The following is a 23,934-nucleotide window of genomic DNA, read 5'->3' on the forward strand; positions in this document are numbered from 1 at the left end:
GGTGCTCATGCTCTCTCTCTGACAGTAATGGTTCCCTTGCTTCTGACCATCCTGCATCATGGCCACTGTTTCACTACCACTTTCTGTGGCTGCATCTGACTCTTCCCCTCCTCCTCTCTCCCACTCTTCAGAAGCAGAAGTGTTCCCTGCCCACCCCCACTGTATGTATCAATTTCTCACTCTTCTGCTTTCCTTTTCATTGAGCTTGACATCTATTCAAGAACATTTTAATTAACGTCACATGCAGAACACATTCTACTGTCAAGTGCATGTCAGCTAATGATAGCGTTAGACTTGGGCTGTTCAAATCACGGTCCACAAGGGCCCGTCACTGCTGGTTTTCCAGCCTTCCTTTACCTGTCAGTCAGGTGTGAAGCCTCTGACCAATCAGAATCAGTAATTATTAAACTAACTACCTGGAAGAACTGAAAACAAGACCTGTATTTGGAATCAAGGTCCACATTTGAAGAGCCCTGATTTAGACCCTGTCCCCGTTGTCATGTTCGATATGCACGTCTCCTAAATGCCGTAAATGTAAATGTAGGCTTGGATAGTTAGCTAACTATGTTAACCTTTATGCTAGCTAATGTTACTTTGTACCGCTAGCTAAAGACAGCCCAGCTTAGTTCACGTGCTGTGACAAATTGTACCACCTTAATTACATTTGGAAATCACCTTAGATGGCATTAATGTTTAAATTATCATCAAATTACCTGATTTTACCATTGGCTAGCAAGTTGTGCAGTGCCTTCAAAGTCTCCCACTGCTGCGTGCGCTCCAGCCTATTAGAGCCATCCGCATTGGAACAGCAGCCTATCAGAGCCATCCGCATTGGAACAGCGGCCTATCAGAGCCATGCACTGGGCAATCACTGTGTGGCAAAATTATCAGTGTGTTTATTTTTTCACAATTGTTTGCAGTCATGTATAGTCTGGGGAGGTGGGGGGAGGAGGGCAACAGAGGGGGGGGCCAAGCTTTACCTGGGGTCACCATGTAGCTCCGCCCCTGTAAATATACCTGAAATGTCGCAGAGGTAATAAACCTGGTTTAATGTTTCATTAATTTCCAGCAGACCCAGAAACTCAGATACCACATAGGATGCAGGCAAGCCACTGCCCACTTATTAAATCTGCACCTGATTTTAATTCATTGAATCCCTCTGCCAGTTCTTGCAGAGGCATATTCAGACACAGACACATCAAAACCAGCTGAAGCTCCTGGAATGCAGTGAGACCATTTCAAGTTCATATGTAAGGGGCAAAGCTCTAAAATTTGGATTAGGAGAAAAAACACTGGCAAGCCAGTGCAAAACTGTCTTTCCATTTGCTCCTGAATCTATTTCAGAGAGAGTATTTTCCATGAGCCTACCGTTAAGTGCCTAACTCACACATCATGGACCTGATGCACGATTCCACACCTAACAAATCTTACAGAGTCCAATCAGTTTGGCATCCAACCCATTTCTGGATCATCTGCAGTGGAGACGACATCCTCAGACCCTGGAACAGCAAAGACTTTTAAACAGTTATTTGTAAGTCAGGGGGTATGCAACAGGGCTGATATTTTGGCACTGGATTAAAAATACACAAGATTCTATAGTAGAAATCACTCACTGCATGGGCTCACTCCAAAAAGCCACTGTCTGTGAACACAGTTCATTGCTGCATCCACAAATGCAGGATGAAACTCTACCATGCAAAGAAGAAACCATATCTAAACATGACAGAAATGGTGCTGGCTTCTTTGAGCCCAAGCTCATTTAAGATGGACTGAGGCATAATGGAAAACTGTCCTATGGTCTGATGACTCAAAATTTCAGATTCTTCTTGGAAATCATGGACGCCGTGTCCTCCGGACTAAAGAGGAGAAGGAACATCCAGCTTGTCATGAGCGGACAGTTCAAAAGTCAGCATCTGTGATGGTATGGGGGAGGGGGGGGCATTAGAGTCTATGGCTTGGGTAACTTGCACATCTGGGAAGGTATCATGAATGCTGAATGCAAAAGCCATGGTTCATTGAGAGCTTAGAAACAATCAAAGGGTCTCACTGTTGAAAGGTATCAGTCAGGAGAAGGGTACAAAAAAAATCCATGGCATTAGATAAACCATGGAACACAGTGAAGACAGTCATCAAGAACTGGATGTCCCTCCAAAATTGATTAAAAGACAAGATGAAAGCTGCCAAGAGGAATTTCTGGCAAATACTGGTTGTGTTCTACATGTGACAACAATCTCCCATATACTCCATATGTCTGGACTGAGGGGTAGAGTTGCAAGATGGAAGCCTTTTCTTACAAAGAGAAACATCCAGGCCCAGCTAAATTTAGTAAAAAATTACATCAAGTCTCCCAAAAGCACGTGTGAAAATGTGTTATGGTCTGATGAAACCAAGGTTGATCTTTTTGGCCACAATTCCAAAAGGTACGTTTGCCGCAAAAACAACACTATACATCACCAAAGAACATCATTCCCACGGTGAGGCACGGTGGGGGCAGCATCATGCTCTGGGGTTGTTTTCCTTCAGCTGGAACTGAGGCCTTAGTCAAGGTGACAAGGGAATTATGAACAGTTACATGTCAAATTTGGCCCAAAACCTTCAGGTATCTGCTAGAAAGCTGAAGATGAAGAGGAATTGCACCTTTCAGCACAACAATGACCCCAAGCATACAACCAAATCAGCAGAAGAATGGCTTCACCAGAAGAAAACTAAAGCTTTGGAACGGCCCAGTCAGAACCCAGAGCTGAATCCAGCTGAGAACCTGAGGGGTGACCTGAAGAGGGCTGTGTACAGGAGATGCCCTCGCAATCTGGCAGATCTGAAGCTTGTTTGTATGGAATAGTGGGCAAATATTGCTAGGTGAAGATGTGGTATGCTGGTACCCAAAAAGACTGAATGCTGTAATTCAATCAAAAGGTGCCTCAACAAAGTATTAATTTACGGGTGTGAACACTTATGCAACCAGCTTATTGTGCGTTTTTAATTTTTTTCCCGCTAACAGATTTTCTTGTTTTTTAATCGAATTGTACAAGTTATAGGTCACATTAAAGGTGGGAAAAGTTTTGAAATGATTTATCGTGGTCTCATTTTTTTTATATCACAAAGCCTGGCATTTTAACAGGGGGATGTACACTCATATCCACTGTAGGTAAATTTTCATTTTCTGTTGTATTAAACAGCTTTGACAATAATTCCATAGCTTCATAACATATATACAAGTAATGCTAAAAACAATCTTTAATATTAGTATTTTAATGTCAATGGAGATAAAATGTGTTTCGGTACACAATTCTGACACATCACAGTATTTTCTCAAGTGACAATTTTGCAACTCAGGTTCACATGCCAGTTGATGTTACTTTCAATACTGTCTGTAATTTGTACATGCAGCTAATCATCACATATGGAAAATCTAAAAAGGAGAACATATCAAACAATTTCACAACAATTTGTCACGCAGAAAGGGCCAAAATATGGCATGCCAAGTATTCTTGCTGTATATAAATACACATAGACATTTCTTACTGGATTCCTATTAACAGGATGAGTGTGAGACTGGAGAATTAGCTTTGCAAACCACTGGGCTGTTTCTGACAGATCCAGGGCATTTTGTTCTGGCAAGGAAGGTCATTCCATCCCTTCTGAGTGTTCGGAAGATAGAATCTACTGGATTCCACGCATCTCTCAATCCCCTGGTGGTTGTCTGGCTGCCCAGGATTCCAGTATCTGGGGAAAATTTTTTTTTGTTTATATCATCTTGTTTTGAATTTAAAGCTAGTACAATATTAATTATACTATTAGTATGCTTTGGAGTAAGAACTAAGCAAGAAAATAGTGTAGCAGCAGTGCTGTATGAAGAACTGCACTCTAACAAAAAGACTACTGTATATTGTCTTTCTTTAACAGTCTTATCCTCTGTATCTCTCTCTAATGGTCCTGAATTCAATCTTACCCCCATGCGTCTTTCTGAAATGGTCCTGAATCCGGTCTTACCCTCATATGTCTCTCTGAAATAGTCCTGAATCCTGTCTTACCTCCATGAGTCTCTCTGTATTGGTCCTGAATCCTGTCTTACCCCCATGTGTCTCTCTGTAATGGTCCTGAATCCTGTCTTACCCCCATGCGTCTTTCTGAAATGGTCCTGAATCCTGTCTTACCTCCATGTGTCTCTCTGTATTGGTCCTGAATCCTGTCTTACCCCCATGTGTCTCTCTGTAATGGTCTTGAATCCTGTCTTGCCCCCATATGTCTCTCTGTAATGGTCCTGAATCCTGTCTTACCCCCATGTGTCTTTCTGTAATGGTCCTGAATCCTGTCTTACCCCCATGTGTCTCTCTGTAATGGTCCTGAATCCTGTCTTGCCCCCATATGTCTCTCTGTAATGGTCCTGAATCCTGTCTTACCCCCATGTGTCTCTCTGTAATGGTCTTGAATCCTGTCTTACCCCCATGTGTCTCTCTGTAATGGTCCTGAATCCTGTCTTACCCCCATGTCCTACCTCCGCCTACGGCAACTACCTTCCAACCTGCCTGCCCTTGGCTCACGTGATGCCTCTTCATCCTTCCCTGCGGCTGTGCCACTATTAATCCTGCTATCGTGCATCAAGCACCCCGTTCCTGCACCGGTCGGACGCTGCATTGAGACTGATATTTCAACCCCTGTATTAGCTTAGTCATATCATCTTGTTTTGTTTGCCTCATCTGCCGGCCCCTGGAGGATGGGCTCCCCCTTTGGGTCTGGTTCCTCCCAAGGTTTCTTCCTCTTAGGGAGTTTTTCCTTGCCACCGTTGCCTTTGGCTTACTCAATGGAGGGTCCTTACGTGGCAGAATTGTAAAGTGCATTGAGACAATGTACTGTTGTGATAATGCTCTATATAAATAAAATTGAATTGAATGGAATTGTCTCTCTGTAATGGTCCTGAATCCTGTCTTACCCCCATGTGTCTTTCTGTAATGGTCCTGAATCCTGTCTTACCCCATGTGTCTCTCTGTAATGGTCCTGAATCCTGTCTTACCCCCATGTGTCTCTCTGTATTGGTCCTGAATCCTGTCTTATCCCCATGTGTCTCTCTGTAATGGTCCTGAATCCAATCTTACCCGTGTCTCTCTGTAATGGTCCTGAATCCTGTCTTACCCCCATGTGTCTCTCTGTAATGGTCCTGAATCCAATCTTACCCATATCTCTCTGTAATGGTCCTGAATCCTGTCTTACCCCCACGTGTCTCTCTGTAATGCTCCTGAATCCTGTCTTACCCCCATGTGTCTTTCTGTAATGGTCCTGAATCCTGTCTTACCCCATGTGTCTCTCTGTAATGGTCCTGAATCCTGTCTTACCCCCATGTGTCTCTCTGTATTGGTCCTGAATCCTGTCTTACCCCCATGTGTCTCTCTGTAATGGTCCTGAATCCAATCTTACCCGTGTCTCTCTGTAATGGTCCTGAATCCTGTCTTACCCCCATGTGTCTCTCTGTATTGGTCCTGAATCCTGTCTTACCCCCATGTGTCTCTCTGTAATGGTCCTGAATCCTGTCTTACCCCCACGTGTCTCTCTGTATTGGTCCTGAATCCTGTCTTACCCCCATGTGTCTCTCTGTATTGGTCCTGAATCCTGTCTTACCCCCATGTGTCTCTCTGTAATGGTCCTGAATCCTGTCTTACCCCCATGTGTCTCTCTGTATTGGTCCTGAATCCTGTCTTACCCCCATGTGTCTCTCTGTAATGGTCCTGAATCCTGTCTTACCCCCATGTGTCTCTCTGTATTGGTCCTGAATCCTGTCATACCCCCATGTGTCTCTCTGTATTGGTCCTGAATCCTGTCATACCCCCATGTGTCTCTCTGTATTGGTCCGGAATCCTGTCTTACCCATTCTTTGTAGGAGCTGCTTTACCATCGACCCATTTCCATGTTCTGTCTTTTTCATTTTTACTCAAACCAATCCAGAAGCTCCCTTTCAAATTTACAATAAATGCCTAAAGAATAAAATACAGCCCATTAAAATATACTTTTAGTTGGAAAATTACAGTAAACCTACTTGTCTTGAATCTGTCACTCATAGGGAAATACCAGTGACTTCTAGAGTGTCTATAGTTTCTTTCTCAGTTTAGCAGCTGAAATTACATTTTGAATATTATTATTTTTTGAAAATGGTTGTCATACACTCTTTGGATACATCGAGTGATAAATAAAATGACCCTTTGACCCACACATCTGCACTTCAGTGAAATTGGTCTTGTTATCTTTCCTTTTTTCTACACATATTTACTATATATTCACTTTAATTTACTATGTGTATTTTCCAGCTATATGTATCTGCCCACATGCTTATCTTTATTTACTTTTTGTGTATTTGAGGATCAGAGTATCAGGTTATTGTTTAATGGCTTTGCGCTCTCTCTTTGCTTAATACCTCCCATTCTTACGCTGTACATTTTATAAATCATGCTCTAGATTTACGCTACCTGCTCAAAATCTCACCTCTTCGGTACATTCAGTGTTGTTAACATCTGTTCTGTGATTGTTTTTCACACACTCTGTTTTGTTGACCTGCACCTGCATCTGACCTGTTCCTGTGGGCTTCTGATGATCGCCAGATCCGCTCCCTTCTGCCTGCAGTCCTCACGGCTGTCATTCCAGCTCTTTGTTCCGTTGGAGACATAGTAACAGTTTATGCTGACATCCAGACTCCAGCCCTTGGGACAGACGCGATCTGCAGGGCATGTGCATACATGGATTTAGGGTCAGGCTCCTCCAACTGCGGGTCCTGACCCCACGCCAGAAGTGACATTGGGGTTGCAGGTTTGAAAAATCAGCCACGCATTAAGGAGCTGTGTGTGAGATCCTTCCCATGAAATTAGTGCTATTTAGCTTTGTATTATTAGCCTGTGCATGCATGTATTAATACGATACAAACCTATGCTTTAAAAACCTGTTATTTTCACTTTTAACTGTAGTACAAATCAAGTGTGGGTTGTGACGTTTCCTCGTGCATAAAATGGGATTGTGACATAAAAAAGTTTGAGAATCCCTGATTGAGGGGATATCTGTGTCTTTCATGATGGGCTTTGCTCAGAAGTTCCGACTGAACCATCCAATGACCTCAAAAGATGCACATGCTGACATTCAGGCTAAGCCATGTAGAGATGTTAGAAATTTTTTACTATTGTGTGGATGAGTACTTTGGGAAGTAATAGGTGACAAAATTGCAAAGGATTTCAGAAGGACCCTTGTTTAGTGTAAACATTTACATCGGTTTATGTGTCATGAACAAACACTCACTGACTAATTGGTTCTTAATGTGATTGCAGCTGGTGTACGTGTTCTTCAGCTGGTCTCTCTCCGCACTGAGCACACTCTGGTTAGACAGTAACTGGTCCCTTTCTGCTGCCAGAACTTGCTGCTTCTTTTCAGCACTGTTAACAGCTCCTATATCTATAAGGACATGAGAGAAGATACTGGGTTCTTCAGAAACATACATCAACTAGAAGTATTGGCCACTGACTCCCATTAGACAGTGATAATGCACACTAGCAGTAATATCACAGTATTGATAAACTCACAGCAGACAGACAGTGACCTAACCCACCCAGCTGATGGACATTAGCAGTAATATCACAGTATTGATAAATTCACAGCAGACAGACAGTGACCTAACTCACCCAGCTGATGGACACTAGCAGTAATATCACAGTATTGATAAATTCACAGCAGACAGACAGTGACCTAACTCACCCAGCTGATGGACACTAGCAGTAATATCACAGTATTAACAGACTCACGGTAAACAGCCAGCGCTATGAGGGCCGTCAGCAGCAGGAAACACAGCAGCCCCAGACACACTACAGCCGGTCTGTGTTTTCGGCTCTCTGTAGACTCAGAGCCTGAGAAGGGAGACCACAATGAATGACAGATATGCTCTCACATTGAACAATGTTGAACAACCAATGCTTGACAGTTGCTTCTATGCAAATCACCAAATTATTTGTATTACATATTCACTTCCATTTGCGGATATGTTATATTAGCCATACACACTTGATGTAGGTTCTTCATCACATATTCCTTAGTCATGGTCTCATATATCTGCATGCTCTTGTAAACTGCACTTATCTAGTAGGAACCTCATGGTGTTTTGATTTGAAAAGGTCCTCTGATGTTAACTTCTGACCATGTACTGTGTAGCATTAGCATCAGGGCTCGCTTGCGGTTGTCACTGGTTCATTGGCAGCTCAGATAAAACTTGATTTCCTGCACACTACAGGCTGAAGGTCTGGGCCCACCCTCCGGTTTTTAAAAAAATAAATGATGCACTGCTTTTGCAAACTTTTATTACAAGAAAATATTAGAAATGCTTCAAACAAATGTAACTGGTTTTTAAGTGTAATGTAACAATTTACTCTGCAATGTACGAGCATTCTAATGAATGCGAGAGCCTAAGTAGGGGTTTAATCAAAACAACCAGCCTTTGCCTTTATCACAGCAGCACAGAATCACAGCATCCTGTCCACAATTTTTGGAAATAACTTTGGATGACAAGTGCAGCCCCACTGACTCTGAACCAAACACAGCTCTTAGTTCTACACTCATAGAGCCAATGGCCAATTATCTTTGGCTCTCAGCGGAGGCGGACGCACTTCTCTCCCTCTCCTTATCTGCCCTGCTTTGCTCCTCTCGTCTTGTCTAGTCTACTGTCTTGTACTTTAAGAGACCCTCTCAGCCCTGCTCTCCAAACTAAGAAAAATCATGGATTTGATCAACTGGTCTCTCAACGCAATAGACACCATCTTCTCGACGAGAAGCGCAGGTTCGGGGGAACCTGACTGTCCTGCAGGAATGTACGTAGCCGGCTACACGATGGACGGATGGGAGAAGTGGAGGGTCGTGTGGCTGGCAGCTCTTTCCGTGGAGGACATCGAAGATATCTACCTATTCGGAACCGTGATTACAGGTCTTATGCTGATTGGATTAGGCATTGCCCTGGTTTATCGAAGATTGAAGAGAATGGTGACAGCCGCTCAAAGCCCCACTAGGCTGGTCGGGATGCAGAGCTGTTGGCACTCAGACTGTGACTATTGATCGCAAATTGGATAACATCACGGAGAAGCTCACGGCTTTGCAAAGGATTTTGGATGGCGGAGACCAGCATGGACATTAGAAGAGCTGTGAAATTACAGCTTCTCACCCATAAACCCAAACAACCCAAAGCCGCTGCTGAATTCAACAACTCCCCCGGAAGAACAAGGCAGTGAGACTCTCTTGCATTCCTCTCCCCCAATCCCAAGGACACCTGGATACACACACACATATACATACGTACAGATATGCACTCACCGCACCCTCCCCCCATCCCACGCCTTCGCCGCTTCATACCCCCAGCCTGAATAGGCGGGTCTGTGACCAGCGCCTCTGGCTGCAGGACCGGATGGCTGTTTGTCTATGCTGGACTACCTCCACCTCCCCATTCCCCTCCCCTGTTTCAAGTCACAACTTTTTATGTTGTAAGGTGTAGTGACCATGTGCTGATGTTGCTGAGGTGTTTTTTCTGTTCCTACATTGTACTCCCTACTGGAGTACAGTCTGGGGGCTGTTTTTTTATTCTCCTCCTCTCTCCTCATGTGATTCTGTTTTTTTCTGTTCTTCCTATATCCATGGCCAGTTTTTTCGCTGGTACTTGTGACTAGTGACATGGTGTATTGCAACAGCAATAAAGGGTTTCATCATTGTCATCATCATCATTCCCTCTTTTTCTGTTAGCATGTTAGCACGTTAGCATGCCGGGGGGGGTTGGACAGCTAGTCGACCTTGGACACCCACAGGCTTTTTTCTTCCTACTTGGGAGATTTCAGTTGCTCTCCTCCATTGTCATCTGCCGTTTCTATCTTTCTTTCTTTTTCTTTCTTTCTTTCTTTCATTCATTCATTCATTCATTCATTCTTTCTTTCTGTCTTTCTTTCTTCACACCCCTTCAGGGTTAGTGCCATACGCAAATACAATTACATTGTAGCGAATGATGCCTGGCCAGTGAACAACACTCTTTGTTCTGTTTAAATAGGAGTCAGAGCTCACTGCGAACAGCTCCGAGTCAGATCACAGACCAGCTCCATAACCGCATCACAGACACGCGACAGGTAGCAATGACCGGATTGTAGTGGCTTTATTCCACACCCAGGACCCTTAACTCTGGGTTTTCAGCAGAGTCATGTCAGCTGTTGTTTGTTTTTTTTTGAAGCTGGCAGTGATTGGCTGCTCACTTCTTACCCACGGTGGGTGTCCTCGGGGGTTGTACCTACTCAAAAAGTCACCTGTTGGCCCCCGGCACCCAAAGCGATGATTGTTTAACAGCCTAAGAGGCCCAATGCAAAAGCTTGATTGCGAATGTGCACCCGGGAGTCCTGTTCACAGTTCTGCTGTTGCTGCATTCGCCCTGCTTGACATCAGTGGCCAAAATTAAAATGTTGCATTACTCACATCCATACTTAATATGTCAAATATATTCAGTGGTTGAAAAGCAGCTTCCTGCCTTCTTTCTAGGTATAAAGCCCCAGCAAGTCCTGCCAGAACCTTCCGTGGAGGAAAAACATTCAAGGTAATTCAACAAATTTATCACGTGTCCCCAATGACCTCACACTGCTTTTGTTCTGGCACATTGTGTCGTGTATGTTGTGGCACAAAATGCTACATAACTAATTTTCTCAATATAAAGGATATTACATTATACACAACACAAAGTTATATCCTAACCACAACAATCAACAGTCTATTAGTACATTACATGTCCACCTTGGGGTCACTGCAATGGCTAGATTGTGTACTATGGTTTCTAAAACTGTGGTAAAGTAAAGTGTCCCCACGTGCATTGATAGCTGTTAGGGCCTTCATGTTGTTACCTGAGAGTCGAGTTCCTGGGTTCTTCAGTGCCTGGGCTGCTATGATGGAACGCTTCATGGAGAAGCTGTTGACATAAACATGCTGATCGAGGTCCATGTCCGTACTGGTGGTCACCACTGATACATCCCAGGTACTCTCCACTGTGTCTAAACCGGACTATATGAACCTGAGGAACATTTGATTGGCTTTGTTTGCTGAATATAATCACCAACACGTTGCAAAACGTCATGGTATTGCCACAGTCTTTTTTATGTATGAAAAGAGGAAGCTTCAGTGTTTATGAGGAAATGATGAAGACAGAATATTCAATATCTTTATAGTACAATACAAAACTCTGGCTGATTTTTATTCCCTGTATTTTCCATCTGCATGAAAATGTTTCGACACATCTGATTAATTGATTTTTTTAGACACACATTGAACATGCTGCCTTTATATTTAAATGGAATGAATTACCTCACGCCTTTATGGAATGAATGTGGAAGAAATGTGTTGAAATCTCAGTTGGTTTCCAGTGTGTCATCAGAGCCTGGGATTTCCTCCACGGGATTTACCATTTTTAAAAGACAGATTTTTTCCTTCTTGATTCATTTTATTTATGAAAGTAAAATTCAGAAACCTTGCTCACTAAAATTTTGCTTAAGATGTTACCTAGTAAAGAACAATATGTTCCCTAACTTTACCAGATGTAATCCCACGGTTACCGTGGTTATTACTCCAGTCAGGCATCATTAAGCAAAATGTAATAGAGTTCAAGTTTGATCAATCCATCTGACTGAGTGGTAAGTAGAGGTCTTTCACTTACTCATACAGATTTATCGGAAAAGCCCTTAACACTAATGTCTTCTAAAATTGCTTTCATTAAAATCACCTTTGGTTGTCTAGATCTCCACATGACCTGGGTATTTACAAATGGGCTCCCCAGTGACAAGCATCCTTCTAAGTCTAAACTCAGTTCTTCATCTGGTCACAGCTATCCACTTGTCCAAAGAATCTTCTCGAGTTACTAGAGGTAATGTGGGAGATCATCTGAGCTCTTGTTAGGATATGTTTTGATTCTGTGAGGGTTTTTAGTCAGGGACTGTCGATTCCCCTGCTCCCAGCTGTGCTTTCACAGCAACGATCCTCTCTGCTCAACAGACCCGTCAGATTGTGAACAGTGATCTGGTCGCCACAGCGCAAGGGGAGAAAAAAAGAGGGTGTACGGAGTGAGTAAAAGAGGGCGTACGGAGGGAGTATATGAGGGTGTATGGAGAGAGTAAAAGAGGGTGTATGGAGAGAGTAAAAGAGGATGTACGGAGATGTTGCATAAGCTTGTGGAAACAGTGCCATGACAAATGTGTGCCATAATCAAGCTAAAGGTGGTCCAACTGAAATTTTTGTTTTGGCCGGGCAGTGTATCTCGCTGTACCTGTTGCATAAAGGTCAGTACTTCTCCATTCATTTGATGAGTGTGTGACTGGACCATAGTCTGTGTTTCTGTAACCAAGTGAACAATCGAGAACGCTGTGCACGTTCAGCGTGCTTCCAATAGTGAACTGTGGGGCACAATCATGTTGGCCCCATGCTGAGAGCAGCCAGTAGAAAAATAATAGAATTATATATGTGAAGACCATTTAGTAAACATCACTTACGTATCGCCACTGCTGATTGTTAGTAATGACAATGTAATCCTCTACTAATAGCAAGGCAATAAGAAACCAAGTCAATGATTTAATCGAAGATAAATTTAGTACCTTGTCAATAGAGCAAAAATTAGAGATCAAGTGATTTATTCAGCAAATAGGTCTGAGTGTAGTTATAGCATAGAGTTTGTTATGGCCCACAAGCTGTCTGTGCCAGAGACCCCAGATGATCGTGTTAAGGGCTGGTGATGGTTTAAACTGGGTTGGAGAGAATCTTCAATGGTTTATGGTGATGCAGTATCTGAGTCACAGGAAGACAGTAATAACAAGGGGTGTTTCCCAAAAATACATTTATCTGCCATAACTGGTAGAGGGTCACAGGAAAGACAGGCAGAAGGCAGGGTACATTCCGGGTGGGATTCCAGTGCATCACAGAGGGAAAGACAGGCAGAAGGCAGGGTACATTCTGGGTGGGATTCCAGTGCATCACAGAGGGAAAGACAGGGAGAAGGCAGGGTACAGTCTGGGTGGGATTCCAGTGCATCACAGAGGGAAAGACAGGCAGAAGGCAGGGTACAGTCTGGGTGGGATTCCAGTGCATCACAGAGGGAAAGACAGGCAGAAGGCAGGGTACAGTCTGGGTGGGATTCCAGTGCATCACAGAGGGAAAGACAGGGAGAAGGCAGGGTACAGTCTGGGTGGGATTCCAGTGCATCACAGAGGGAAAGACAGGCATAAGGCAGGGTACAGTCTGGGTGGGATTCCAGTGCATCATAGAGGTGCACATTATCACTTTAAAGCTATTTAAGGAGTCACTGTATTAGTCATTGTACAATGGGTACATGACACAATTAGTAAATTACATGCAAAATACCTCTACAGTGGCATTGTTCAATAAATTAGCTTCATTTTCACCTCAAAGCGCATCATGCAACCACTGATATTGTTTGGGTTTTAAAAACTTGCTCCCTTTTTCGCAGATGTATTGCAGCCTTACATTACAGTTTTTGTCATTCCATCTTTTCATGTCTTCGGTACCTGTGTTCCTGGACTCCACACAGTCCTCTTCCTGGAAGTCGTCAGACTGGCCTTTCCTCCAGAGTCTGGCAGCAAACAGGTTGTTTCATGTTTTTTAACTCGCTAGAGTAGAGTGTGTCGCTTATCAATGGGGATACATTCTATGAAATGCATCATTAGGGGATTTTGTCATTTTGCAAACATCATAGAGTGTACTTACACAAGCCTAGATGGTGTACCCTACTACACACCTACTGTAGGCTACAGTAAACTTTTTTATTAGTAGGAAGCGCTCAGTTTAAAATAACAATGAAAAATACAGCATATTAAATACATAAACCAGTAATGTTGTTTATTATCATTTTAGTGTCATGTACTGCACATGACTATGTGCTGTACTTTCACACGACTGGCAGTGCAGTATGTTTGTTCACCAGCATCACCACAAACACGTGAGTAATGTGTTACTCTACCACGTCACCAGGCAATAGGAGTTTTTCAGCTCTATTATAAACTTGTGGAACCACCGTCTTATATGCGATCCATCATTGATCGAAACATCATTATGCAGTGCATTACCATGATTAATTGTTGTCAGAGCTCAGAGTGCTGAACCTTAGGCCTGTTTAGTAAATAACAGGACTGCGACAGCAGTGTGCAGTGGTACTTTCACTACTGTACTCTATAACGTCAGGAGAATAACACTAGTGTTTAGTCAGCAGTTTGGCACAGTGGCATCTGAGCTATACTCTGTCACAGTACTGAATAAGACTGCACTGAATCTGCTACTTCCTTCTGCATCTCTCCTTAATGATCCCGAGTCCTGTCTTACCCTTTCTCTTTGGGAATTACTTCCCCATCCACCCATTTCCAGGTTCCTTCTTCATGGAGGTCAGTCAAACCGATCCAGAAACGTCCATTAAAATCATCGATGAAAACCTAGTTTCAGAAATATTATAACCTTTTTTGTTACAGTTCTGAGCAAATGGAAACAATCATAATTACATCACGCTTGATATCACCACTTGGTCCTTGACACCATAATTAACTATGCTTTAAACTGTATCTATTAAACTGCACTTAACTACCAACATGAGTGAAGGTGGTCTTGTAGAACAGAGGTACTTTACATATCCCCATGGGGAAAGCAGGTACTTTGCATATCCCCATGGGGAAAGCAGGTACTTTGCATATCCCCATGGGGAAAGCAGGTACTTTACATATCCCCATGGGGAAAGCAGGTACTTTACATATCCCCATGGGGAAAGCAGGTACTTTGCATATCCCCATGGGGAAAGCAGGTACTTTGCATATCCCCATGGGGAAAGCAGGTACTTTACATATCCCCATGGGGAAAGCAGGTACTTTACATATCCCCATGGGGAAAGCAGGTACTTTACATATCCCCATGGGGAAAGCAGGTACTTTCACAAACCCCTTTTAGTTCTCTTGGGGGGCAAATGTCTATACAGGTGAAAGGAAGGTTTTTGTGGTTTAGGGTTACTAATTAGCGAACACAGAATGTTCTGGACACAGACAGAGAGCCGTAACCCACTGGGCTGATGAGCAGGTGTTGATTTGCTGATATCACAGTTGGTAAACTGTATGAACCAGCAATTCCACCAAATACTAACAAAGTGAAAACTTTCAACGGACCAAAAATCTGCTATTGTAAATAATCTGATATGACCACTTATAAAAATTAAAGTAGATACCCTAACTGACTTCACACAGAAAATGTTGGCTAACATGGAGAGTTGTGAAACATTGAGTTTGAAAGTATGTAACCCAGATGTATGTAAACCTTTGGCCTCAACAGTTTATAGAACCTGCCGGGTCAAAGCAAAGTTACCCACAACCAACCTACAACCCTTTGCTATTTCAAATATATACAGAAAAATATGTGGTGACGTGTTTTGAAAATACGTTCGAAAAGTGTACTCAAACTTTTACTGGTGCTGTAGTTGTTACTATATTACTATTAAGGTCCCCTTAACTGCATTCATTCTCTCTACCTAATTCTTACCTGTTCCACTCTGCTGCTGATGATCACCAAGTCTGCTCCTTTCTCTGTGCATTTCTTCCGGCTGTCATTCCAGGTCTGCGTCTCGTTGGAAATGTAGTAACAGCTTAAGTTGAAACTCATCCAGTTCTGAGGACAGATGCGAACTGCGGGTCCAGAGACATGGTATGGCGTTGAAGATGGCTGCCCCTGGCACTATAGCTGCTGCTGGCACTATGGCAGCACTCCAGATTCAGGCGCCACTGTACAGCATACGCACACGCAAGCATTGATCTAGCAAGGACGTTAAATGGGATCATGCGACGCGAGGATGGGAGGAAGGAACAGCGACGTTATTGTGTCGCAGAAAGATGGGACTGAAAGACGACAGGCTTATAGAGCTGGCAACATGACACAATGCAGTGACACAATGCAGTGAACTCACCTGCCAGCTTCTCTTCACTCTCCTGCAGTTGTTTGACCTGTGCCTTAATGACCTCAAACGCTTCTTTATCTGTAGAATTAGATGGTTGTAGATTACTTATACAATAGCAGTAATATCACAGTAAAGTATTAACAAACTCACAGCACACAGACAGTGACCTAACTCACCCAGCTGATGCACAGTAGCAGTAATATCACAGTATTAACAGACTCACAGTAGACATACAGTGACCTAACTCACCCAGCTGATGGACACTAGCAGTAATATCACAGTATTAACAGACTCACGGTAAACAGCCAGCACTATGAGGGCCGTCAGCAGCAGGAAACACAGCAGCCCCAGACACGCTACAGCCGGTCTGTGGTCTCGTCTCTCTGCCGACTCAGACCCTGAGAAACACAAACAGCATCACAAAGTACAAGGAGATTTAGACTCATTTGCACTGTAAAAAATATTAAAAAGTGGGTTTCTTTTTTTTTTAGTTTTTCCACATTCAATTTTACAGTTTTCCCTGAAGGTTGCCGAGGGTTGTGTTGGTGTTGCCCATGTTCCGAAAAGGAGGTGTTTCATCTTGCAGGACACCTTGGATATTATTGAGAGTAATCTCAGCACAATGCTTGATGGCAATTCCGGTCTGTATCAGAAACAGAAAGACGGTTGTGAAGGCTCTGAGGGTAGGTGAAGCATTTGTAAGAGGGATCTTTGAGAAAGTGACACACTGTCTATGGTCTAGCGACCCATGTCCTGCTTACAGAGGAATCGAAGCATGACGCACATCCTCATCTGTTCCTTGGAGAGTGGAGAGTAGCAGTCAGGATGGGTGATGGAATTGTCCTAACGGATTACACTGCAGTTTTGACCCACTGGGTTGGCTACCTTGAGCAGCTGTTTAACAGCTGTTGGACATCTATGGGTCCACAGTTTCTGAGGTTGATCCTCAGATTAGCTATGAACCACCCAGTCTCACTGAGATGGCACAGGTGGTGAACCAGTTGAGGGTAGGGAAGGCTGCAGGGATCTGTGGTATCTGGTGTGAACTTCTTCAGGCTGGTGATAAGGGTGTCCTCCTGGCACTGCAAGCAATCTTTGCTTCCATTTAGGAGATGGGCCTCATCCTGACTGATTGGAAAATGGGACTTTTTGCCCATATCTGGAAAGGAAAGTGTGATCACCTGGATTGCGACCACTACAGGTGGACAACACTGCTCTCAGGGCCAGGTAAGGTCCTTGCTAGGGTCATCCTCAATAGGATCTATGATCGCTTGCTCGCCTACAACCAACTGGAGCAGTTCTCATCAAGTGCAAACATGAATACAGAGTTTCTTTGCAGCCTTTTGGGCAGGAGTCTGGGTGTTGGGCAGGGTTCTGGGGTCCAGTGGCTGTGGGGCATCTGTTGCAGAAGAAAGATTCACTGATCATCAGTTTCCCGATGATGCAGTGATCTTCACGGAGTCCATGGAGGCTCTGATTATGGTTCTGAAGAGACTGAGTGAGGAGTCTAAGTATTTGGGCTTTTGAGTGTCTTGGATAAAAACCAAGATCTTTTAAAAACCAAGACCTTTAATGACCTCTTGAGCACAGCCATCAACAGTATGTCTGTCTCCCGTGAGAGTGTCAACTACACTGAGAGGTTCACTTACCTCAGCAGTGACAGTCATGTCTCTGGTGCCTCTTCCTATGAAGTCAGTAGAACGACTGGGAGCTGGAAAGGGGTGTGCGGCACTCCCAATATCTTTGTAAGAGGATGGAGTTTCAAGTCCTGAGAGTTCTGGTGCTCCCTGTTTTGCTGTATGATTGTGTGTAACGTGCAGTAAGTGTCTCTTGTGTGCATGTGTCTGTGTGGGGGGGTGTCACATGCCGTAAGTGCTTCCAGAGTTGCGTCTGGTTCCTGCCTCCAATCTGCACTCGCTGGCTGCGTCTTCGGCTCCACACTCTGGATTCCGGATACGCCTCGTCCGTCTTCGGCGCTGGTCCTCACTTCCGGTTCCCGAAGATAAAAGGCCGCTGTTCCTCACCACTGCAGCTCTGCTCATTGGATTATTGTGGTTTGATTTCTTGGTTTATCATGTATTGTTTTGTTTGTTTTGGTTTTCTGATTTTCGCCTCGCCCTTCTCTGTACCTTTGCTTCGGTTTGATTGCTTTTCTGGTTTGATCTCCCGCCTGTTGACTGATTACTCTTTTGCTCGCCCCCTTGGACACTGTTGACTCGGAGTGTGTGTTTGTGTAACTTGGTGCGTAAGGAGTGACTGCCTTTTTTTTTGTTCTGCGAGACGTGTTGATTTATTGATTGTTTGGTTAGGGAGATGGTTCAAGTATTGTTGTTTCGTTTCCACTTGTTTTCGTTGCACTTAGGATTAGATTAGTTTTGGGACGTGTTCGTTAGTTGTTTTTTTGGTGTTTTGGCCTGGGTCACTCCCAAAGTCCTGTTGCACCTGCTGTCTTGTGAAATGTCTGTGAGGTGTGAATAAAATATATGTTACTTGTGTTCCCTATTTCCATTGCCTGTTTGTCTTGTCCTCCCCTTTCCTTTTCCTTTCTGTCGGGCTCCAACCCTAGACTGGAGCTCGTAACAGAAATTGGGGGCTCTTCCAGGATCTTTTTTTTTGTGTGTCTGTCTGGCGGATTATTTTTTTGTGTTGGGGGTGTTGTGGTACTGTGTGGTCATGACCCAGTTAATGTAGAGGAGTGCTCATCGCCCCACTCCAATGAACTGCAATTAACTCAAAATCTATGGAGTTAATTTTGTGCCAAAAGTATTATAGTGATCCTCTGCTATATCGCGGTTCAGCTATCGCGCCCCCGCTATATCGTGGATTTTTCCCCCACACATCACAGATCTCTGCGTATCACGTACCTTGTACAGTATGTAGTCTGATTGTTGTGAGCAAATTTTTTGTGAATTTTCCGTTTTGTTTTAAGTCCCACGATGGCTCCCTAGCATACTCATACTGAACTTGTTTTAACCTGACAGTAATCATCTGTTTTTAACAGATATTCCCCCTCCACCCCCCGCTGTCAGAAAAAAATCCATTTTATCTTAGATCCGACATGTTATACAGCAACCCAACAAATCTCAACAAATCACAGGGCATAAGGCAGGGCTACACCTTGGATGGGATGCCAGTACATCACAGGGCATAAGGCAGGGCTACACCTTGGATGGGATGCCAGTCCATCACAGGGCATAAGGCGGGGCTACACCTTGGATGGGATGCCAGTCCATCACAGGGCATAAGGCGGGGCTACACCTTGGATGGGATGCCAGTCCATCACAGGGCATAAGGCGGGGCTACACCTTGGATGGGATGCCAGTCCATCACAGGGCATAAGGCGGGGCTACACCTTGGATGGGATGCCAGTCCATCACAGGGCATAAGGCAGAGCTACACCCTGGATGGGATGCTAGTTGGTATTATACTATACCATAGATCATAGAGACTATGTATGATCTATGGTATACTATATACTGTATATATATATATATTAGGGCTGTCAAAATTAACGGGTTAACGCGGATTAATCCATCACCATGATTAATCTGATTCAAATTTTTAATGCAATTAACCCATCTGCAGCGCAGAATGATTCAAAATCACTGAAATGTCTCTGTCAACCCATTTCGGGTAGTTTTAGTGCGTTGCAATTCCCCTCGGAACTTGTATTCCGAGTCGGATTCTGGAGTTTTGAAGCCGGAAGTGACTACATGCGCTCCCGTTTCTCGGAGATCCGAGAAATATCTCGGAGCAGCACAGAGGATCCCGAGTTCAGAATCCAAGATGGCTGCGCCCTTTATCAACAGAAGGGAAAGTTGTAGTCTTATACTGTTTAAGCACTACTTCTCATTTGTGGCTCATTAAATCGGTCGCACACGCTATACCGTCCAACTTATCTATGGATGTGTTGCTACGGAGTTTTATATGTAAAGCACCGCGCGTAATGTGTTAACTGATATTGCTAACAATGGCAATTAACCGGGCTAGAATTGGACTTCATGATTAGTTGGATTATTTGTCGGATTTATGGTAGTTCGTGCTAATTGTAAGCGAACGAAGATAAAGACCATTTAAACTGAGGTACCTTAAATCCGACAAGTTGTCCGGCTAAGCAAAAAATCTTGCTTTTTGATATGGGTCCATGGTATTGCACTTCTGTGGCAGATGGAATGCATCTGACTCATGTTCAAGATGTTCAATAAACATGTTAAGTGCATATATATTCCCTTTTTTCTTGAGTCTGTTTGCTCATGCAAAATTAAATGTGATTAATATAGATTAAAAATGAATGATATTTAATCATGATTAATCAAAATTAATCCACAGGAACCCTGTGATTAATCTGATTAAAATTTTTAATCATTTGACAGCACTAATATATATATATATATTTTGTAGCTTTAAGTATCCATCCCATCCAGGGACTCAGGGGGGGGTTGGAGCCCCTCCCACACAGCGCACACACACAATCATACACTGCAGGCAATTTTAGTCTTTGAGCAGCAGGAGGCATCCAGAGTATTTAGAAGAAGCGATCAGACAAGTGGGAATCTGCTGTGTGAATGTATATAAAGCTCTCTTAAAAATTAAGAGAGCACTCTATATAAAAAAAAAAAAATCTGCATTTTTGTATCCAGGTTTAATCCTGGTTCTGCGGGCAGAAGTCTACACTGAGTGGCAGGTTGTTTCCAGATTCAAAATTTCTAAGACAGCAGTACACAAGAATAAGGTGAAGCTGGAGACTCTGGGAATGACCAGAAACCAGCCAGGTAAAGGGCGGAAGCGACTTTCTAATGCAAGAGATGACCATTAACTTATCTGACAGTTTCTCATGAATCGTAAGATGACCTTGAAGTGACCTTCAAAAGGAATGGTAAACATTAAGTGCAGGTGTGAAGTGCACTGCTAGGACAGTGTGTATCAGGCTGCTAGAAGCAAGACTTTAGTCCCATAAAGCAAGAAGAAGCCCTTCATTAATGAGAAACAGAGAAACACCAGGCTGCAGTATGAAAAATATTTATATATACATTACACCCATAAACTGAATATAGACTAAAACAAAATAGTGTGCTGTGGTTTCTTAATTCTTTACAGAGCTGTGCGATGCCAGTTGGTGTGTGTCTGTGTGTAGTTTTGCCTGACGTGTTCATATATCTGTTTTAGTGCATGCCGGCTTGAGTCTTCTTACCAAAGCACCGCCTTCTCGCATCTCCTTGACTTGGGCTTGTGCTGCGTTTATAACCATCAGCAATGGTTGCATTGGCATATATCCCATCATCCAGCTCCACGTTGGTGTAGATATTGTCACCCATTCTTCTGCCTGAAAGGCTGTTACTCTCGCAGGGGCTGAAGCTTCTCTGAATTTTCTGCTGCACATGTAGCCTTATTATCCTGGGATCATTGCACTTAGTGTGACTGTGTGAAAGTGTCGTCGTGGCTTCACATCTTGAGCGGAGTCATTCCTTATCTTTGCATCCTCCATGGAGAGATATTTGTCTTCTTGTTTTTTTTTCAGTGCATGCTATCTTTTTTGCTATTGCCACATTCTTACCCAGCGAGGTCATCATCATTTTGATACCTGAAAAATGAGGGTCGACTGGAAGAAGTAAGACAATTAGCAGTGGGAAAAAAATACTGAATTTATGATTAATTGTGATCCTAGTTTCAACATCGATTCACAAAATCCATCCACCCTTCTATTTTCTGTAACCACTTGTCCTATTCAGCATCACAGGAGGTCTAGAGCTTAAACCTGCAAGGGAGGGAACAACCCAAGAGGGGGCGCCATCCCATTGCAGAGTCACACCCACACATGCACACCTATGTCCATTTTGGTCACTTCAATTCACCTCAGCATATTTTTAGACTGTAGGAAGAAAGTATGCAGAGGAAACTGCACAATCACATGGGGAGGACATGCAAACTCCACATACACAGAACCCTGGAGGAGACTGTGGTCCCAGAGATGTAAGGCAACAGTGCTAACCACTGACACACCATCATCCTGCAAAATCCCAACCTCAATCTAGCTAATTCCTCTGTGACCACAGTCTCCGCGCTCCGTACTTCTCGTCAATTTGCGAGTTGCAGCTTTATTTTGCAAATCTTACATGTTTTTATTTGCTTCCTCCACTGACAGCAAAAGTTTCAATGCAGGGTCAAATGTGAGATTTGTTTCTGATAATAAATGTATCTGATCAAATGCATGGACCTGAAATGAAAGTTTGTGGATGTAACTTGCATTGTGTGAAGAAGCACAATACCGCTCCGTATTCAAAGTTGCAACCTCAGGCATGGGAGGCTAAAACCCATGGGTGCTAGTGTCTGTCATTAACACGTCTCTTAAGTTGTCAGGGAATGAGGTTTACTCACTGCACACCACTGTACCTGCTGGCTACCATTACTTGGAATACAGTTAATTTGGTGGCATATCAATTAGTGAATTAATGCTCCTTAACTGATGATCTAGTAAGTGTGAAGTAATTACATAAAGTCATTGTGACTTCATGTTTAGTTTATGATGAGCAACAGGAATTCATGATACATCTTGTATTAATTCATCCATTACATCATCATGAGTTATGAATTAGTTAAACATGGTACAAATCATAATCATAACAATCATAAGTATATGATTTGTACTCAAAGTGTTAATGAAAAGCGTACATCTGGTTTGTGCTGAAATTTCTCTGCCTCTGAAATGCTGCCTCTGAAAAGCAGGTGTAATCCAGGTAGCACATTTGTGTACACAGGGAAGATATCTGGAAGGAATGCTCCCCCCCTCAATCCACAAGCACATTCACAAAAACTACATCCGCGACACACTGAAAAAATGTCATTGTTCATTAATGTGCGTTTCTTCTCATTCCAATGGGTGAAAATTATTTAAACGTAGTTTTCTTATTTATGTCTACGGTTGAAGCCATTTTTGCAGGTTAAACTGAATAAATAATTTACATTGAGGCAACATCAAATATTTTGTGGAATTGTTTACTTCAAATATTTTAAGCTGATTCAACATTTCCATTTAGATTTAATTTTTTTCAGTGTACATCTGACGTTAAATGACAGGGCACAACCTGCACTATCTGCGGACTGGCCTAGTGAGGACAGTGACATGCACTAATTATGTGATAAGCTACAGGTTTAGTACAGATGTCAAATAACATCTGCCCCTCTGTCTCATTTGGCAGATCTGCATGGTGAAATAGGCAAACATTCCGAAATATAAATGTATAAAACTCAGTCCTCCAACCAACACCAAAAGCCTATGTACACATTTTGAAGGATTCTATATTCCCAGATTCATGCCTTTCATTTTCTTAGATAAAAAATTATTTTGCATTTTCTTATTATTGTATAGCTGTTCTTAAATTATCTCAGAATATTTTATCATTCTTAGAGGAAACCCAAAAGATCTGTTGTTCTTTGGCCTAATACTGAATATTATTTAAGGCATAAAAATGTAACAGAGGGTCTGCTATTGCATGGTGCAGTGAGGTGTGTGGCTATAATAAGGGGTGTGGCTATAATAAGGGGTGTGGCTGCAGTGAGGGGGGTGTGGCTAAAGTCACGGGTGTTGCTGCAGTGAGGGGGCAGAATTCTCCTTCACACACTATCAACAGTGAATAAACAGTCTCGTGTACTGAGGAACTTATCCCACAAAAAAGGGAAGTATAGTTCTTTTTCTGAGATTTCGCAGCAGATATGAAGAAGTATGTAATTTCCAGTCAGCCAGTTCATGGTGTGTAATGGTGCCAAATTTAAGAGCCAAAACTGCTGGACATTGGTGGTGATTTTTCTTTATAAATGAGGATAATGTATGCATGTTAAATGACAAGGTGCTTGTTCCTAGTTGACTATAATATCTTACCATTTGCTACATGCATCTTGAACGGGCCCCTCTGGGGGGGGGGGTGGGGGGGGGGGACTGGCCACGCACAAGCAAAGGCGTCTGCTTGGAAAAGCCC

At 43.2% G+C, this 23,934-nt stretch overlaps 2 protein-coding genes and 1 long non-coding RNA gene across 3 annotated transcripts; 1 reads left to right on the forward strand and 2 right to left on the reverse strand.

The window, feature by feature from the left end:
* Positions 1-3,233: 3,233 nt before the first annotated feature.
* Positions 3,234-11,110, reverse strand: LOC111858864 (CD209 antigen-like protein C). Its single transcript, XM_023841023.2, has 6 exons — positions 10,881-11,110; positions 7,773-7,874; positions 7,273-7,425; positions 6,558-6,703; positions 5,860-5,966; positions 3,234-3,723 (listed from the first exon to the last, which is right to left on the reverse strand). The coding sequence occupies exons 1-6, from the start codon at positions 10,975-10,977 to the stop codon at positions 3,561-3,563; spliced, it is 768 nt and encodes a 255-aa protein (XP_023696791.2). The 5' UTR covers positions 10,978-11,110; the 3' UTR covers positions 3,234-3,560.
* Positions 11,111-11,178: 68 nt separating this feature from the next.
* Positions 11,179-18,456, forward strand: LOC111858869 (uncharacterized). Its single transcript, XR_011991658.1, has 6 exons — positions 11,179-11,663; positions 11,767-11,893; positions 12,022-12,089; positions 13,568-13,623; positions 13,891-13,975; positions 14,398-18,456. It is a non-coding gene; the product is annotated as an uncharacterized lncRNA (long non-coding RNA).
* Positions 12,563-23,743, reverse strand: LOC111858866 (CD209 antigen-like protein C). Its single transcript, XM_023841025.2, has 6 exons — positions 21,153-23,743; positions 16,258-16,359; positions 15,971-16,039; positions 15,550-15,692; positions 14,356-14,462; positions 12,563-13,609 (listed from the first exon to the last, which is right to left on the reverse strand). The coding sequence occupies exons 1-6, from the start codon at positions 21,274-21,276 to the stop codon at positions 13,423-13,425; spliced, it is 732 nt and encodes a 243-aa protein (XP_023696793.1). The 5' UTR covers positions 21,277-23,743; the 3' UTR covers positions 12,563-13,422.
* Positions 23,744-23,934: the final 191 nt, after the last annotated feature.

This window comes from Paramormyrops kingsleyae, chromosome 5 (assembly GCF_048594095.1).
Source record: "Paramormyrops kingsleyae isolate MSU_618 chromosome 5, PKINGS_0.4, whole genome shotgun sequence".
Lineage (NCBI taxonomy): Eukaryota > Metazoa > Chordata > Actinopteri > Osteoglossiformes > Mormyridae > Paramormyrops > Paramormyrops kingsleyae.

What these genes read in the sequence shown, in the direction of transcription:
- LOC111858864 (XM_023841023.2), bottom strand. Translation starts at nt 10,977, where the DNA reads ATGGACCTCGATCAGCATGTTTATGTCAACAGCTTCTCCATGAAGCGT. An exon ending in CATTAAGAACCAATTAGTCA is followed by an intron (nt 6,704 to 7,272) that starts GTGAGTGTTTGT and finishes CATGCCCTGCAG; the next exon opens with ATCGCGTCTGTCCCAAGGGC. An exon ending in TCAGAAGCCCACAGGAACAG is followed by an intron (nt 5,967 to 6,557) that starts GTCAGATGCAGG and finishes TTTATTCTTTAG; the next exon opens with GCATTTATTGTAAATTTGAA.
- LOC111858866 (XM_023841025.2), bottom strand. Translation starts at nt 21,276, where the DNA reads ATGGGTGACAATATCTACACCAACGTGGAGCTGGATGATGGGATATAT. An exon ending in GAGTGAAGAGAAGCTGGCAG is followed by an intron (nt 15,693 to 15,970) that starts GTGAGTTCACTG and finishes CTGGACCCGCAG; the next exon opens with TTCGCATCTGTCCTCAGAAC. An exon ending in GTAATTCCCAAAGAGAAAGG is followed by an intron (nt 13,610 to 14,355) that starts GTAAGACAGGAC and finishes GTTTGCTGCCAG; the next exon opens with ACTCTGGAGGAAAGGCCAGT.